Source organism: Rattus norvegicus, chromosome 4 (genome assembly GCF_021556685.1).
Source record: "Rattus norvegicus strain SHRSP/BbbUtx chromosome 4, alternate assembly SHRSP_T2T, whole genome shotgun sequence".
Lineage (NCBI taxonomy): Eukaryota > Metazoa > Chordata > Mammalia > Rodentia > Muridae > Rattus > Rattus norvegicus.
The window spans coordinates 157,869,142-157,886,405 of NC_141537.1; the positions used below are offsets into that span (position 1 = coordinate 157,869,142).

General features: G+C 45.4%; 3 protein-coding genes across 18 annotated transcripts in view; 1 reads left to right on the forward strand and 2 right to left on the reverse strand.

Moving 5' to 3' along the window:
- Apobec1 (apolipoprotein B mRNA editing enzyme catalytic subunit 1) overlaps positions 1 to 9,268 on the reverse strand; it is a 29,128-nt gene extending 19,860 nt beyond the window's left edge. For 2 of the 10 annotated variants that reach the window (XM_087656120.1, XM_087656118.1), the window contains exons 1-2: positions 7,531 to 7,642; positions 1,846 to 1,993 (exon numbers count right to left, since the gene is read on the reverse strand). The gene's annotated coding sequence lies outside the window, so the exon portion shown is untranslated. Of the gene's footprint in view, positions 1 to 1,845; positions 1,994 to 3,785; positions 5,110 to 7,521; positions 7,643 to 8,116; positions 8,499 to 9,129 lie in introns of those variants that run through there. The other 8 variants (XM_087656117.1, XM_087656119.1, XM_087656125.1 and 5 more) reach the window with 7 other exon arrangements.
- Dppa3 (developmental pluripotency-associated 3) overlaps positions 1 to 17,264 on the forward strand; it is a 40,894-nt gene that overhangs the window by 5,484 nt on the left and 18,146 nt on the right. For 4 of the 7 annotated variants that reach the window (XM_087656986.1, XM_087656983.1, XM_087656984.1 and 1 more), the window contains exon 2: positions 11,204 to 11,606. The gene's annotated coding sequence lies outside the window, so the exon portion shown is untranslated. Of the gene's footprint in view, positions 1 to 11,203; positions 11,607 to 12,916; positions 13,049 to 17,264 lie in introns of all 7 variants that reach the window. The other 3 variants (XM_087656987.1, XM_087656989.1, XM_087656988.1) reach the window with 3 other exon arrangements.
- Gdf3 (growth differentiation factor 3) lies at positions 12,311 to 16,583 on the reverse strand. The gene is given in 2 exon segments (NM_001109671.1): positions 12,311 to 13,194; positions 16,198 to 16,583. Coding segments are annotated over 2 exon segments (1,101 nt in total). The 5' UTR covers positions 16,469 to 16,583; the 3' UTR covers positions 12,311 to 12,364.

Sequence of the window (17,264 nt, forward strand, 5' to 3'; positions counted from 1 at the left end):
TGATAGATAGATGATAGATAGATAGATAGATGATAGATAGATGATAGATAGATAGATGATAGATAGATAGATAGATAGATAGATGATAGATAGATGATAGATAGATAGATGATAGATAATGATAGATTAGATTGCTTCATCTTATGCATATGAGTATTTTGCTTACATATGTATTATATTTTTCCTGGTGCTCGAAGAGATCAGAAGGCATATGATTCCCTGAAATGGGAGTTTCAGATGGCTGTGAACTCCATAAGGTACTAGGACCTTAGCCCAACCTCTGTCAGAGCAGCCAGTGTTCCTGACTATTCAGCCCCACCTCTGCTTCTATCAGAATTGCCAAGGGCCCGGGACTGAAGCTCAGTTAGGAGGAATGCTTGCCTAACAAGCACAAAGCCCTGGGTTTGATTCCTGACGCACGGTGTCTCATATCAGAGGTACAAAGGACTCTATCTCAAAACACATGAAACCCCGACATTTCAAATTCTGGGAACAGACTGTTGGTCTAGAACAGTATGGTCCAAACAAAGTCATACCTCCACTTATGCCTCCCGGTTGGATGCTCCTCACTGAGGTAATGTGGCTGGTAGCAACGGCAGCGTTGGGAGCATGTGTTTATTGGCTGGGACTTACACAGTCACCACCTTGCAGAAACGAACAACTAAAGACACATAGAGTCACGTGTTTCCAGAGGGAGAGTCCCCAGAAAATGACCCATGAGTAAAACTCATCTTTCCTAGGCAGATGATGTGTAAAAAACTCAAATCCCCACCATCCACCTTTCTGGGTTTGATTCCTGACACATTTTACTGCAGGCCAGGGGACTTGGAGACCGGGAATACTGCAAAGGGTTGGCTGCTGTTTGGTTGTTGTTTGTGTGTGGGCGTGGTGGGAGAGGTTGACTTTTCTTTCCTGCCTTGTTGTTGATGTTCGTTTGTTTATGGAATTTTGGGGGGTTTTGTTTTTGAGATTATTTCTCCATATGTTTTCCATGCTGGCCTCAAACTCCAGCACTCAGGCATCCCTTCTTAATCCTACCTCAGCCTTCCTAGACGCTGTGATCAGCTTGATCGTCTTTGTTTTAGCCAGCAGAGGGCAGAGAAATCATACGACCAGCTGAACCAAGCCCCGGTACCTACATCCCTGAAAGTCCTCCGGTTCTTCTGGGTCCTGCCTTTCTCTCTGGCTTTTCACAAGGCTGGGAACACTTCACCCTCACATCTTCCTGCATAAAAACTCTCCACTGCCCCCGAGAGAACGCCTGTATCAGATCCAGTCTCTTCCTGTTTCTCACCTGGACTCCACCTGTGGTAGTGTCAATAATATTCACCTTCCCACAATAGCTTATGATCATTATTTCTCTGGGAAGCTGGACAATTAACCCTTAGGGTGCCAGAAGCCCCCTCCCCATATCTTTCACTATTAATACTTTTTGATTTAAAAAAAAAAATCTTAAAAAAATTTTTAAGTCAGGCGTGGTGGCACATGTCGTTAATCCCAAGCACTAAGAAGGCAGAGCGTCGGGCTGGAGAGATGGCTCAGAGGTTAAGAGCACTGACTGCTCTTCCAGAGGTCCTGAGTTCAAATCCCAGCAACCACATGGTGGCTCACAACCATCTGTAATGAGATCTGATGCCCTCTTCTGGTGTATCTGAAGAGAGTTACAGTGTACTCATATATAATAAATAAATAAATCTTAAAAAAAAAGACAAGTGTCTCAACCAAGAAGGTAGGACGTACAGTTAGTATAACAAAAGTTATAATTTATGCTGAGGGTCATCACACAAAGCATACTCTTAAATTCCTAGCTATAGCCCTAAGCCTACCTCCCCCAAGGCTGCTTACCTGGGTGAGGTGTCTTAGCTAAGGGTCCAGTTCAGACTCTCGGAGTAAGGCAAATCAGACGGTAGTCTCTGGGTAGTCTCTGATTTGTGGGTCAGGATGCGGAGACTGTACAGATGGAGGTGGCTTCTCTCCTGTGTCTCTAGCCGTCCTGAGGAAGTGCAGAGCTCTGTATTGCCTTTGCTTCTATATCCAGTGAGCATCGCTGACTGAGTTCAAGTCCTGTGTCTGGTTATCTCAAGTGAGTGATATCACTGGTTCCAGTTACCACATGAGCCCTTGGGTTTAGTCGTGTTCCTGACTAAGCTATTTTTGTTTTTGTTTTTGTTTTTTTTTTTTTGGTTTTTTTTTTTGTTTTGTTTTTTTTTTTTTTTTTGGAGCTGGGGACCGAACCCAGGGCCTTGCGCTTGCTAGGCAAGCGCTCTACCACTGAGCTAAATCCCCAACCCCCTGACTAAGCTATTTTTACAGATCTAAACAGCATTTTGTTTTACTCTGCTCATCACACAGAGACATGTAGATCTCTGTGAGTTAGAGGCCAGCCTGGTCTACATAGTGAGTTCCAAGATAGCCAGGGCTACCCACAGAGACCCTGTCTCAAACAACAACAGCAACAAAATATTTAATTTTTTAAATTTATGTGTACATGTATATGTTCAGGTACTCAAGTGTGTACCCAGCATGCATGTGGAGGTCAGAGAACAATTTTTTAGAAGTCGGTTCTTTCTTTCCATCTTGTGGGTCCAAGGAACGGAACTCAGGCTATCAGGTTCGGTGGCGAGTGCCTTACTCACAGAGCATCGTACCAGCCCTACTTCTTGATTGTCAAGGCAGGGTCTCATTCTGTACACCAGGCTGGACTTGAATTCATGGTGGTCCTCCTGTCTCAGCCTCTCTGTTATTACAGATGTGAACCACTGCACCTGGCTTATCTACCTTCTGATATTTGAAAAGGGTAGTCTGTAGCCAAAACAATTTTCATCTTGTTTTGTTTGAGACAGGGGCAAACTATAAAATTCTAACTGGTTTGGAATTTCCAAATATATAGACCAGCCTGGCCTGGAACTCAGAGAGATCCACCTGTCTCCACCTCGATGTGCTGGGATTAATGGTGTGTTCTATCGTGACCAGCCTAAAGCAATTATTCTTAATATTTCTGTGTTCTCTCTCTCTCTCCCTCTCTCTCTCTCTGAATGACAAATTGAACTGAAATGGTGCAAAGGTAGACCCTAGGGGGTGGAAAATTTTTGTCCACAAAGAATTGTATCTGGGGTTGAGGATGTAGCTCAGTCTGTAGAATGCCCACCTAGGATGCATGGAGCCTCCTTGGGTGCTGTCTATGACATCAGGCAAACTACACATGGTGTTAAGCATCTGTGGTGTCAGTACTTGGCAGGTGGAGGGAAAGGACTATCAATTCCAGATCACCCTTATCTCTATATTAACAGAACTCCAAAGCAAGTCTGAGGTAAATGAAACTCTGTCTCAGGAACGAAGCAAGTCCATCAGTACGGCTCAGAGGGTAACGGCACTTCCAGTCACACCTGATGCCATGAGTCTCACCCATTTCCAAGAAGACCCACTTATTGGAAGGAGTCTGACCCTTGACGGGTGTCCTCTGACCTCTACACACATGTGGGCTCGCACACACACACACACACACACACACACACACACACACACATAAAAAAAATCTTAAAAATGCAAACAAAGGGGTTGGGGATTTAGCTCAGTGGTAGAGCGCTTGCCTAGCAAGCGCAAGGTCCTGGGTTCGGTCCCCAGCTCCGAAAAAAAGAAAAAGGAAAAAAAAATGCAAACAAAGTTCTGTTTCATTTTAAATGCAAGGGAAAGAGGACTCGAAGGCACAAGGTTTGGAAAAGCGGAGTGACAAGGGGGTTGGAGCATAGTAAAGTTACAACGGCGAGACATGGGGCAGGAATTGCATCCAGGTCTTCATTCTTGTTCCTTATCACTGAGCTACAAGCCAGGTCCCAAACAGGATCCTCCCTGAAGCCAGTCAGGGTGACAAGATATTGTTGTGGGGTATCCACCAGAGAAGACTGCTCCGGTGGGTTGGGCTTTGAGCCAATAGAAAGTCTTTATTAGCCATCTGACAAAAACACTGGGTGTTCAGGGTCCCAGTGTGGACCCAAGCCTTTCTCAGGGTAAGCACATAACCATGTCCGGGGTTGACACACTTCAGTTAACAAGAACAGTTAGCCAGAAGCAGAATTACGGAACCCAAAAAAGCAGGGTTAGTACATTCAGGGACTTTCCCGGAACTGTGGACTTTGTCCTCATTTTGGCCAGTGGTGCTGCGCATGTGCTCAGTTTTAAGGCCCGAATGGTGCTTGCACCACACAGTTAGTTGTGCTAAGGTCAGAGTGCCTGTCCCAACACCACCTGGAACCTAGGAGAGAGTGAGGAGTTTTGGGGACATTTGAATAGCCAGAAAAGGAGGGCGGGGCAATCTGGCTAAACCCAGTAGAATGTTTGCCAGATCAGACACAGGGTATCAATTCTACCAGAGACTGTGGTCAAATTCCTGCCCAGTGCTCTGGATGTTAAAGTAGAAAAATCCAATGCTGCTCTGGTCCAGCGTCAGTGTCTGAGACTCAGGAGACCAGCTAGCTGTGTGGAGTGACGGCAGGGACTCTAAGAAGCCTGACCAAAGGAATGGAGGAGAGAACACTGCCACATGTAATGTTTCAGATCATTTTTTTTCTCCTCCCCAATCCCAAAGCGACAAAAGTAGTGATAAAAATCGACAGAACAAGGACATTGTCGATGACAACTGATTTTAGCCACTTCACCAGGGGCAGATCTTTAGTCACAAGGTCCAGATTCTCTGCTCATAAACAAAGTATTCCTGTGTGCTTGATGATAGAGGAAGTGCTCAATGCTGTTTTTAAATAGAGAAGAAAGTGACCAGGAAGTAAAAGGTTTAGGCGGGTGTGGTGGTACATGCTTGCAATTCCAGCAATGGGACATAGAGGCAGGAGGGCCGATGTCTTCTGGCGACTTCCTGGTCAGTACAAGTTCAGCCTGGGCTACACAAGACCATGTCTCAAAAAGGAGAAAACTCTTGAGCAATCACTGGTGTCCCAATAGTTATGCCCCACCCCTTACTTAAAAATGGGGGCTGGAGAAATGGTTCAGGGGCTAAGAGCACTGGCTGCTCTTCCAGAGGACCTAGGTTCAGTTCCCACCACCCACGTGGCCGCTTACAGCGGCCTGCGTTGGATCTGGCCTCTGCAGGCTCCCGCATGCATGTGGTGCACAAACTCAATCATGCAAACACACGTAACAGGAGGAAAAGAAAGGACAGTAGTCCTTACAGGTATTAAATATGGTGGTCAGCCAAGGGGGCAATCAAAGAGATCCCGTAACCACTTACCATCCTGTCTCCCTTACTCCTCCCTATCCAGTAGGTTTCCACTACCATGTCTTGGGCTAGCCCAGAGGTATAGAAACAATAAATTTACCTTAATGGAATTTACTTTTGACTTAGCATTTTAGCCTGCCATGGGGGCAGGGACAATGCACTCTCTTCTGTAACTATATTTTCAATCCTTAGGGCTCAGGAAGTCTGAAAATGCCTTGGGGCAATAACAGCACAGTAGGGGAAACAGATCTGAAACATTCTTTTTTTTTTTAATTTTTGAGCCACCATGTGGTTGCTGGGATTTGAACTCAGGACCTCTGGAAGAGCGGTCAGTGCTCTTAACCGCTGAGCCATCTCTCCAGCCCGATCTGAAACATTCTTACCTCTGCCAAGTTTACATTACTTTTGAGATTTGGGGAATATATTTAAGTTTTTCTAGCCTTAGCCTTTTCCTGGACTTGGAGTTTTTTTTTTGTTTTGTTTTGTTTTTTTCATTTACCAGAGACATAAGTGGTTGTTATTGAGAACAGCCATGTATGTTCTTCTAGTGAAAAGTTGCATCTGAAAACTGTTTATCCTTTAACATGAAGCCTTTGAGCAACGTAAACCCCCCACCCCTTTTAAAATAAGAGACCAGGTAGCTTAATTAATGAGCTAATTAGTGATCTAACGAGGAGTTGATTGCTACTGCCTAAGTGGTAAAGCAACGGTTAGCTTAGCCACCAAAGTGATCAGAGAGATGTGAGAAGGAGGAACTATGCTATAAATGGCCTGTGTCAGCTAAAATGATAGAGATTAGTCCATATTCCATCACCTAGACAGTCATCCCAGGCTCCTGTGGTCTCCATGGCAACAGGGGCAAAGCTATCAGGACGGCCTCAGAGACATTCCTGTGGAGGAGCAGCATAGCAGGGACTGACCATCACCCTGTCTAGGCAAAGTGGGGCAATCAACTCTCCAGTGTCCTGCTTGTCCACAGTTCGGGTCCAGCCCTAGCAGGCAGCAGGCCAGGGATGGGGCAGTTAAACCCAGTGGTTAGTGTTCCTTTGTCTTGAGACCCTGGGAGTCATTACTAGGATCTGAGAGTCTCTGTCATAGTAAGTTTAAATATCTTTTTTAAAAGATTTATTTATTTATTATATATGAGTACACTGTAGCTGTCTTAGACACACCAGAAGAGGGCATCAGATCTCATTACAGATGGTTGTGAGCCACCATGTGGTTGCTGGGATTTGGACTCAGGACCTCTGGAAGAGCAGTCGAGGCTCTTAACCGCTGAGCCATCTCTCCAGCCCTTGAAATCTACTTCTCAGCCAGCGATTCTCAGTCTTTTTTTTTTAATGCTGTAATGCTTTAATATCCAAGTTTTCCGCCAGACTGCCTATGGCTATCGTTTTACTGCTTCATATGACAGAATTTTTCAGTCTCGGGTGTTTAGCCGTGGCCCTAATTTTTAGTCTTTTATGTATCCATTCATAAAGATCATATATTAATGAAGTCATTACAATAAAGTAGCTGATAAACTTTAAAATGTCCCATAGCTTTATAAATGAAAACATTTTTAAAAACCTGTTTTCAAAATGTTTAGTTTTTATTTTTTTGTAAAATTCTAAAATTTTTGTTAAAGTAGTTTAAAATCTCTCAATTGTGTGTTCTTTTGAAAAATAAAGTACCTTTCTAAAGACATGGAGCACAACCATAATTTTTTTTTTTTTTTTGGTTCTTTTTTTTGGAGCTGGGGACCGAACCCAGGGCCTTGCGCTTCCTAGGCAAGCGCTCTACCACTGAGCTAAATCCCCAACCCACAACCATAATTCTTAGAAGGCAGTGTAAACAACTTAGTGTTTTATTATAAGTGGGTTAGTTATTATAAGTTATTATTATAAGTGGATTATTTTATGTTACAAAGTTTAGCTTCCAGCAAGAAAAGTTCTTGTATAAGAACACATGAAGGTGCAGCTTTAATACCTCCTAATTTTTTTATAAACCTGGTTTTAAGACAGAGCAGAAATTATATAAAAATCTTAATCTAATTTAAAAGTATCTTTGGAGACCCGTTTCCTTGGCTGACTCATGCCATGTGTAGCTGCCCAGAATGACTCCAACCCTGAGTTACTAGTTTGAAGTTAAACTTTTTGGTATAGATATTATAACTTTTTAACCATACCCAACACCTTATAAGCCAGTGATTTATAACCAATACATACAGAACATAGTACACTCGGACATTTAAGACCAGTCAGAAACAAATATGCAGTGGCCACATACATTTATACATTCAAAACAGACAAAACTTTCCTTACTTCTTCCTGATCTAATTTCAAGGGAGGAGCGCCTTTCTGCCTTCAAAATCCAACTCTCATGGGCACAGTGGTTCTGTAGCGGGAGTAGGCACAGGCTTCCTGACCAGAGAAAGCTGAGGAATTGCTGGTTCGGCTTTAAGAGGGACTTGGACAAATCAGGTGGCTGGGGTTTGCTGTCAGGCGAGCAGGAGGCGGGGCTTCACCAGCAGCGCTGGACTCAGTGTCAGCCAGTTTATCTGTTTTTGTTGTTATTGTTGTTGTCCTGATTCAGCCGCTTTTTACCCCCTGAAAATCCTTGAGATGGTTACATACTAAGCCAAGAGGTGAACAGCCAGCAGAAGAACTTTGGTCCATTTTCCCGGATATGAAACACAGAGCAACAACCAAACTAAATCAAACTACAGACACAAACCGACAAGAGCAATCCCGCATGCCCAGAACCAGAACCAAATGTCCCCTCAGTGGAAACCAGTGAAAAGGCAGGACATCTCCTGTCCACCTCTAACCCCAGGAGCAGTGCCGCATCCACTTTCTTCTTGCTTGGGTCCCAGACAGGCTCCAACCAGAAATCAGAATACAGGCTTACCTCCGAGAGTCCAGATGACTGAAAAACAGTCCGAGGTGCTCCTAATTCAGTTTTAGGGATCAAGTGGGTTGGCGTTTGGTACCCAAACGTTAGGTGTAAAAATAAAAAAATAAAAAAAAAAAATTTAAGCCATCACAAGAGTCCAGCGACGCAACTTCTTTATTTGAATTAGGCAGCAAAAACTGACCTGCCCCCCTCCCAAGAATTCCACAGAGTTTGTAAGCTCCAAAACCACAAACAACTCTGCCAAGTTATCCCACTAATTAGGATTTAGGGACAGAGGACTTCCTTAGCAACTCGCCTTTATGGTACACTCACCCTGTTCCCATTGTTGGTTTATTCGACTGTGGTGGGAGATTTGCCTAGCAATCATGTCTCAACTGGCGGAGCAGGATGTCAGTTACCCATTGCGGTCTTGGGAACATGAACTTTATCTGACCTCTATCAAAATGGAAGTCTTATTCAAAAATGGCTTCAGTTCGATTCCTTCTTTCGCCATTATCCTTTCAACAAGGTTTCTACTATTTTTTTTTTCTTTTCGTTTCTTCTTCTCCTCCTACTTTTTGAGACAAGGTCTTTTTACATGACTCTGGCTATCTATAACGCTCTCTATAGACCAGGCTAGCCCCAACTCAGAGATCCACCTATCTCTGCCTCCCAGGTGTTGGGATTATAGATGTGTAAAAAGACTGATTTTTTTTTGGAACCAGGAGGTAGTGGCACACACATTGAATCCTGGCACATGGGAGGCAGAAGTGACTGGACCTCTGAGTTAAAGACCAGCATAGCCTACTGAGAGAATTGCAGGACAGCCAGGACTACACAGAGAAGCCCTGTTTCACATAAGCAAAAAGCCCAGTTTCCTCTGTGTGTGTGTGTGTGTGTGTGTGTGTGTGTGTGTGTGTGTGTGTGTGTGTGTGACTTAGAGTTGTTTGCAGGGCACCAGGCTTGTTACATGGGTGCTGAGATCAGAGCTCCAGTGCTGCCCAGGATTTAGCCACAGTTACTCTTACCTGCTGAGCCTGCTCTCCAGCCTCCCTGCATGGAAAGGTCCTACTTCGCTTTACTGTTGCTATGACAAACACCACCAAAAACAACCTGGGGAAGAAAGGATTTGTTTCATCCTACAGTTCTAGAGAACAACTCATCACTGAGAGAAGTCACAACAGGAACTTAAAAGAGGAACAGGATGCAGAAATTAAAGGGGAAACCATGGAGAAACGCTGAACACTGGCTTGCTCCTCATGGCTTGCTCAACCTGCTTTCTTTTCTTTTCTTCCCTAGTTTACTTTATTTTTAGGGGTGTGCGTGTGTGATTCACTGGAGCACACAGCTGCCTGACGTGGGTGCTGGGAACTCAACTCTGGTTTTCTGCAAGAGCAGCACAGGCTCTGAACCACTGAGCTATCCCTCCAGCCCCTCAGCCTGCTACCTGCCCAGGGGTAGCACTGCCCAGAGTGGGCTGGGCCCTCCCACATCAATCAATCATCAATAAAATGTCTCACAGACAGAACCCGAAGGCCAGTCTGACCAAGGCAATTCCCCATTGAGACTCCCTGAGATAATGACTCGGGGCTGTGGTAGGCTGACAGCTCTAGCTAATTAGAAGAGGATAGCACTGGGCTGGAGAGATGATGGCTCAGTGGCTAAGAGCAATGACTGCTCTCCCAGGTTCCATTCCCAGCACCCACATGGCAGCTCATAATTGTCTGTAACTCCTGTTCCACGGGATCTGACACCTTTGTACGGACATATATACAGTCAAAACACCAATGTACATAAAAAAGAATGATTTCTATATATAATTCTATAATAAATATATTTCTGTATATAAATTATTTTTTTGAAAAAATTGGAAAGTATCAAACACATGTACACATAATCCAATATCTATTTAAACACCCTAACAAAATTTTGCTGTAATAATTCAGTTGAAGTAAATTTATTAAGAAAACCCTCAAGAATTTCATTCAACTAAGTTTTGGGCACACACTTGAAGTTAAAAAAAAATGAGCCCAGGTCTTAGGACATAGGTCAGTAATAAAGTCCCTGCTTGTTTGTTAAGGCCTTGGGTTTGACCCCCAGCACAACTGCAAAAAAAAACTAAATGAACCCTGGTGCTGGTGGCCCATGCCTAACATCCCAGAACTCACTCTCTGAAGGCAGAGGCAGGAAGATCACCCTAAGTTCAAGGCCAGTCTGGTTTATATATGAGTTCCATTCTAGCTGGCACTATGCACCCAGTAAGACCCCCTATTAAAAGAATAGGTATGACTGGGTGTGGTGGTAGTTGCTACAAAGAAAGAAGTGGGTGGAGCTCTGTGAGTTCGAGACCGGCCTGGTCCACTTGGAAAGTTCTAGACCAGCTAGGGCTACATAGTGAGACCCTGTCTCAAAACAAAACCCTAACAACAAAAGCAAAACCCCAGATATGGTGATGTAAGTCTGCATTAGGAGCACTCTGGAGGCAGACAGGAGGTTCAAGGCCAATAAATTATGTAAGACTCTCAAAAACAAACAAACAAACAATAAACAGAGGACTGAAGTTGTAGCTCAGTTGGGAGAGTATAGGCCTAGTGTAGTCCTCAGGACCACACAAACACAAGTCAGGTATGGCGGCACATGCCCATAGCAGCACCCCTTCTGAGGCGAAGGCAGGATTGTTAGAAGTTCAAGGTCACCCTTTCCAGGTTACTTAAGGAAGTTTTTTTTTTTTTCTTTTCTTTTTTTCGGAGCTAGGGATTGAACCCAGGGCCTTGCGCTTGCTAGGCAAGCGCTCTACCGCTGAGCTAAATCCCCAACCCCCCCCCCCTTTTTTAATTTATTTATTTTATGTATGAGTACATTGTCACTATCTTCAGACACACCAGAAGAGGGCATCAGATTCCATCACAGATGGTTGTGAGTCACCATGTAGTTGCTGGGAATTGAACTCAGGACCTCTGGGAGAGCAGTCAGTGCTCTTAACCACTGAGCCATCTCTCCAGCCCTACTTAAGGAAGTCTTAAACTAATCTGGGGTAAAAGAAACTTGGGTTTTTGTTGTTGTTGTTTTTGTTTATTTGTTTGTTTGTTTGTTTGTTTTCAGACAGGGTTTCTCTGTGTGGTCATGGCTGTCCTGGAACCTGTAGACCAGGATGACCTCAAACTCACAGAGATCCGCCTTTCTCTGCCTCCTGAGAGCTGGGATTGAAGGCATAAACCACCACAGCCTAGCAAAAAAAGGAAACGTCTAAAGCCAGGACGGTTCAAGCCTACAATCCCAACATCCCAGAAGCTTGCAGACCAGTTTAGACCAGAGAGTGAAACCGACTCAAGAAAACCAAGACAAAAGGAACCTCTGTGTGTGGTGGTGCACACCGGAAATCCCAGCTCGGGTCCTGGAGGATCTGCAGTTCAAGAGTCCCCTGCACTACAAAGGGAGCTCTGAGGAACCCCTGGACTCCAGTCTCTGTCCAGGGAGAGCCCACGATCCACAGTGAAGCAAGGAGGTAATCTAAGCTCTAAGATCATATGACAGATCCGGGGCTAAAGAAATGGCTCAGCAGCTAAGAGCACTGATTGCTCTTGTGAAGGAGCCATTTTGAGCATCCAACATGGAGGAGACTCATGATCACCTGTAACTCAGGGGATCTGACTCCCTCTTCTGGCCACTGTGAGCTCCTGCATGTACATGGTGCACTTATACAAGCACCTACATAGAAAAGAGTAAGTAAACATTTTTAAAGATCACGTCAGTTTTTCTATATTTTCTCAAAATGATAAACAAAATTTAAGATACATAATTGTATATACATATGATACAGCACAGACCTTTAATCCTAGGATTCAGGAAGCAGAAGAAGTTTGATCTCTTGTGAGTTTGAGGCTAGCCTGATCTACATAGTTCTAGGACAGCTTAGTGTACATAGAGACCCTATTGAAAAAAAAAATGATTTGGCCCTGGTGGCACACAGCTGTAATCCCGGCACACAGAGGAAAGAGGATTGCTGTGAATTCAAGGTCTGCAAAGGATATACAATAAGACCTTGTCTCAAACAACAAGAAGCCTAGCATGTTATGCCTAATGAATACATTAGAGGACAAATGAGCCAAGATCACTAAGGGCCCCACGGTAAGTGCACAAAACACATAACTTTGGGGATCATTAAACATGGCGGACATGTTCAACTCAAGAGATCATAAGCCAAGAATGGTGGTTTTATTGAAGGATTTACCCTAAGAACACTCCTATCCTATTCCTGACACTCTACCCACACCCACACTCATCCACTACCATGTCTTCATAATGTCGGAGAATGACGTTCTTCTCGTTATCTTGATAGAGCATGGAGATTGGAGACAGCTTGGTGGGGATACAGACAGCCTTGGGGACCCTGGGGTCAGCCATATGCATCAGAGCCTGCATGAAGGCATAATTGGAGCTATTCAAATACGTGGTCATTGTGAAGGGGCAATCTCCATGACAGTAGTTTGCCATGAAACCCTTAGGGGCAATGACCCACTTGTGCCAACCCAGGTCCTGGAAGTTGACGAACAGTTGGTGACGATGGCAGAGGTTCCTACAAAGACCCTTGGGAATAGGGATGGCTGCCCTCTTTTTTCTGGAAGAAGGGTGACAGTGTTTAAGGTTGAGGGTCACCACCAGCAGGGAGGCATGAAGAGAGTGCATCAGCTGGTTACAGGGGTTATCAAGCTGGGCATTTACCCTGGAGTATCTGTCCTCTTTGACCAGAATCTCTAAGTATAAGTCCAAATTCTTCAGTTGGTGGCGGTTCCAATCCTTAACCACACCCTGCAGGTTGAACTGAAGAGAACCTTGAGGTCCCAGGACAGACTTCTGAACGAGCAACCTGCCCAGCTTAGGGTGGGATCGCCCCCACACACCACGATCCTGAACCACAGATACAGCCACCACCAGCTCCAGCTGCAGGTAATAGTAGGACCTGGGCCCCAAGTGTAGAATCAGCTGGGCCATGGTCAACTTTCCCTTTTCTTTGACGGCAGACAAGTTAAAAGAGAGGACCTTCTGTAGACAGGAGCCATCTTGGGAAGGTTTCTGTGTGTTAAGGAAAAAACCTAGAAGCAAAAAGAAACATTGGAGAGCCACTGCAACTGTTTCTACTTCTGGCCCCTGTGGGCTTGTGCATAAATGTGCATTACCCTGAGCTCCAGTCAAGCGCTCCCGTTTGGGAGGACTACTCCCCAGTCCTCCTTACTCAAGTCTATTAGTGTGCTTCTCCTCAGGAGCTGTCTACCTTACATAAGGTCTCACTGACCTGGGGTTCACCAATTTGACTAGACTGGCTGGCCAGTGAACCCCAGGGACCTGTCTGTGCCCCAGAATGTCGGGGTTACAGGAGGACATGTAGTACCTGACTGCTGAACTTCACTCTTGTAAATAGGTAATCACTTCACTGACTAAGCCATCTCCTCAGACCCAACTGTTTGGTTTATTTATTTGTGTATTTGTTTTATTTATTTTTGGAGGGGCTGTGTTTGTTTGTGTTTGTTTTTTTTAGACAAGTTCTGGGGCTGGAGAGATAGCTCAACAGTTAAGAGCACTGGCCCTCTTCCAGAGGTCCTGAGTTCAATTCCCAGCAACCACATGGTAGCTCACAACCATCTATAATAATGGGATGTGATGCCCTCTTCTGGTGTGTCTGACAGTGCACACAAACTAAACTAATAAAAAAAAAAAAAAGAGTAAGGGTGCTGGTTGGTTTTTAAAAGATAAGTTCTCTTGTAACCAAGGTGATTCACTATGTAGCCAAGGATGGCTTTGAACTTCTGATCCTCCTGCCTCTACTTTTCAAACTTCTGAGATTACAAGTCTATTTCTATACATCTGGTTTGTGCCATGCTGGAGCTCACACCCAGAACTTCATGGGCACTAGGCAATCCTCCAGCACACATACCCCTGTGTCCCTCCCCTCCCCTCCCCTCCCCTCCCCTCCCCTCCCCTCCCCTGCCCTCCCCTCCTCCCACAGGTCCTTTTGTTTTGGGACAGTCTATGAACAGTCTCCCTTGCACCTCCTGCCCCGCCCGACCCGCCCCGCCCTCATGTCCCGCCCCCACCACTTTGAGGCCCCTTCATTATAACAAACAAACCTCCATGTTGGAGGTTCATCATCAGCTTCCTCTTCAGGCCAACCTTAGACTTTTACTTTTTTTTTTTTTTTTGATATGTTTATTTTATGTATGTGAGTACACTGTCACTCACTGTCTTCATGCACACCAGAAGAGGGCATCAGATCTCATTACAGATGGTTGTGAGTCCCCATGTGGTTGCTGGGAACTGAACTCAGGACCTCTGGAAGAATAGTCAGTGCTCTTAACCACTGAGCCATCTCTCCAACCAGGACTTTTACTTCTTTTTAACTAATTCCCTTCTTAAAACTCTTCCCATCCCACCCCACACTCCAGACAGGATTCCTCAGCCTAGCCTTGACTAGAGACCAGGCTGGCTTTGAACTCAGAGATCCATGCAGTGCTGGGACTAAAGGAGTGCCCTAGAATTTTTTGTTGTTGTTGTTCTGTTGTTTTGTTTTGTTTTGTTTGGGGGGGGGGCTGGTGTTGGTTTTGAGACAGGATTTTCTGTGTAACAGCCCTGGCTGTCCTGGTACCTGGGCTGTAGACCAGGCTGGCCTCGGACTCAAGAGATCCTCCTGCCTCTGTCTCCTAAGTGCTGGGATTAAAAGCGTGTACCCCCACAGCCAGCTGAAACTCTGAAACAGAGTAGACTTTTGATAATATTTGCACTCTCAAGGCCATTCTCAGGTCAGGGACAAATATCCAAATCCTTTCTTCATCTTCGCCTTATAACCTCAGCCCTCGGGAAAGTTGAAGCAGGAGAATTGCTGAAACACTTGTGGCCAGTCTGAGCCGCAGAAAGAGCTGCAGAGCAGTAGTGTCTCAAAACAAAACAGAAAAACCCGCCCAGGCGAAGAAGACAACAGTGACTGGAAAGAATGCCAATGCAGGAATGTGGATGCTGCAACCACCCCAACTTTGAATAAGAATCAATCGAGGAAAGGAAGGTCAGACAGCCTAAGGCAAGATGAGCCTACTTTTAAATCGTGAAAATTGTGCAATTTGGTAATTGGTAGGTTTAAAAACTGTGGGACGGCAATCCCTCAGACTTGAGTGTGACCGCAGCTTAGATTAATACCATTAGCCTGTATTTTAAAAAAGTCAAGTCATTCGTGAAGGGCGAGTGCCTTTAATCCCAGCACCTGGGAGGCAGAGGCAGGGGGATGTCTCTTGAATTCAAGGCCACCCTGGTCTAGAAAGAGATCCTCAGGATAGCCAGTGGGACACAGAGAAACCCTGTGTCGAAGAAACAAACAAAAAGTAAATAAAATAATTAAATATAAATACATACATAGATAAAATCAAGTGATGTGCTGGCTTTTAATCCCAGTTCTTGGGAAGCAGAGGCAGGTGGCTCTTGCTCTATGGTCTACACAGCAAATTCCAAGACAGCCAGGGCTACACAAAGAGACTTTAATTAGTTAAAATCAAGACGTGCTTTTTTTGCATCTAACAAAAGTAACACAGAGAGGATAGAAAGATGGCTGAATGGTTAAGAGGACCAGAGCTCAGTTCGCAGCAACATGTGGTTGGGGAGCTCACAACCTCCTGGAACTTCAGCTCCGGGGGATCTGACACCTTCTCTGGAGTCTTAGGATAGACACCGACAAACATATATTAAAAACCGGGAGAGAGTGAGCAGGAAAAGAGGGAAGGGAGGTGGTGGGGAACCGCTGATTTGAAAAACCTACTTTGAATTCGGTCTCACCCAAGGTGTGATATTGTCTAGCCCTCAGAACGCTGACCTACTGTCTAAGCCCACCTCTGTTGACAAAATTAAACTCTGCTAAGCCGGCACAGCGGCAGTTAGACCAGTATGGAGAGATGATAAGAACACGTTGACTTCCTCTGGGTTGATCTTGGAACCGAGACAGAATGTGCAAGATCCTAGCTCAGACTTCTGCCTGACGTGATGCCCGTCTGTCCCCTCCTCCCTGCTCCATAGCACCCACTTGAGATTTTTCTCTGACAAACCCTCGGGTTCCTTACCCTGGTCTGGGAGAAGCCGAAGCAGGTTCCCACGGACGCCCAGCTCCTTCACGTAGCATAAGTCCTGCGAGGCCCCGCTGGCTGCAGCGGTTTCTCGAGCCCGTATGATTTTCCTTAAGATGCGAGGCACAGGTTGGAACCTGTGGGGTGAAGGCGCTTTCTTTAAGCCCAGAAATTGCAAAAAGTCATAGTCTTGAAACTCGGATGTCTGGCCCCGGGCCAGGGTTAACAGAAGGAAGCCGAGAGTCAGAAGCCTTTGCGAAGGTTGCATGGTCGACCGAGCGAGAGAGTGCAGCCTCTGGGGAGCTCAGCGGTCTAGCCTTCACTGCTCAATTCAGGAGCCTGGGAGGTAATCAAGTGTGAATTGCTCTCTTCCCAGCTCCTCAGAGGCAATTCAATGTGAAAAGACAGGTGGGGTCTGTGTGTGCGGGCGGGTCTCTCTCTCTCTCTCTCTCTCTCTCTCTCTCTCTCTCTCTCTCTTTGTGTTGTGTGAGTGTGTGTGTGTGTGTGTGTGTGTGTGTGTGAGTGTGTGTGTGTGTGTGTGTGTGTGTGTGTGTGTGTGTGTATTTTTTCTCCTCCTGCTCTACTCTCTCAGGGGAGTGAAATAGTACCCGCGGGTTGGTCAGCAGTGTACAGGGCAAGTGGAAAGGGAGGCACATTCATTCAACACACAGATATTAATGTCTGTGATGTGCAAGGCAGTGGGGTAGCTTCTGGGAGCGTAGCAGAGAATAGCTTATTATATATGTAATTCTGAGGTGGGGTCTCATGTGTCCTGGGTTGACCTTCAACTGATTTCCCTTCAATAGTACTTTTGTTTATTGGGAGTGGGGTATGAATGCCACAATACAGGGGTGGAGCTCACGAGAACCATTAGCAGGCATTGGTCTCTCCTTCCAAATAGGTCTCAGGAGTTGAAATCAGGTTGTCAGGCTTGGTGGCAAGTTCCTTTACCCACTGAAGCATCTTGCTGGCCCAAGTTTGAACTTCTGATCTAGCCTACATATCCCTCACTGGCATCCTGGTGAGATTGGGTGAGATGCATGGTATGGGACTCAGGACTGAGA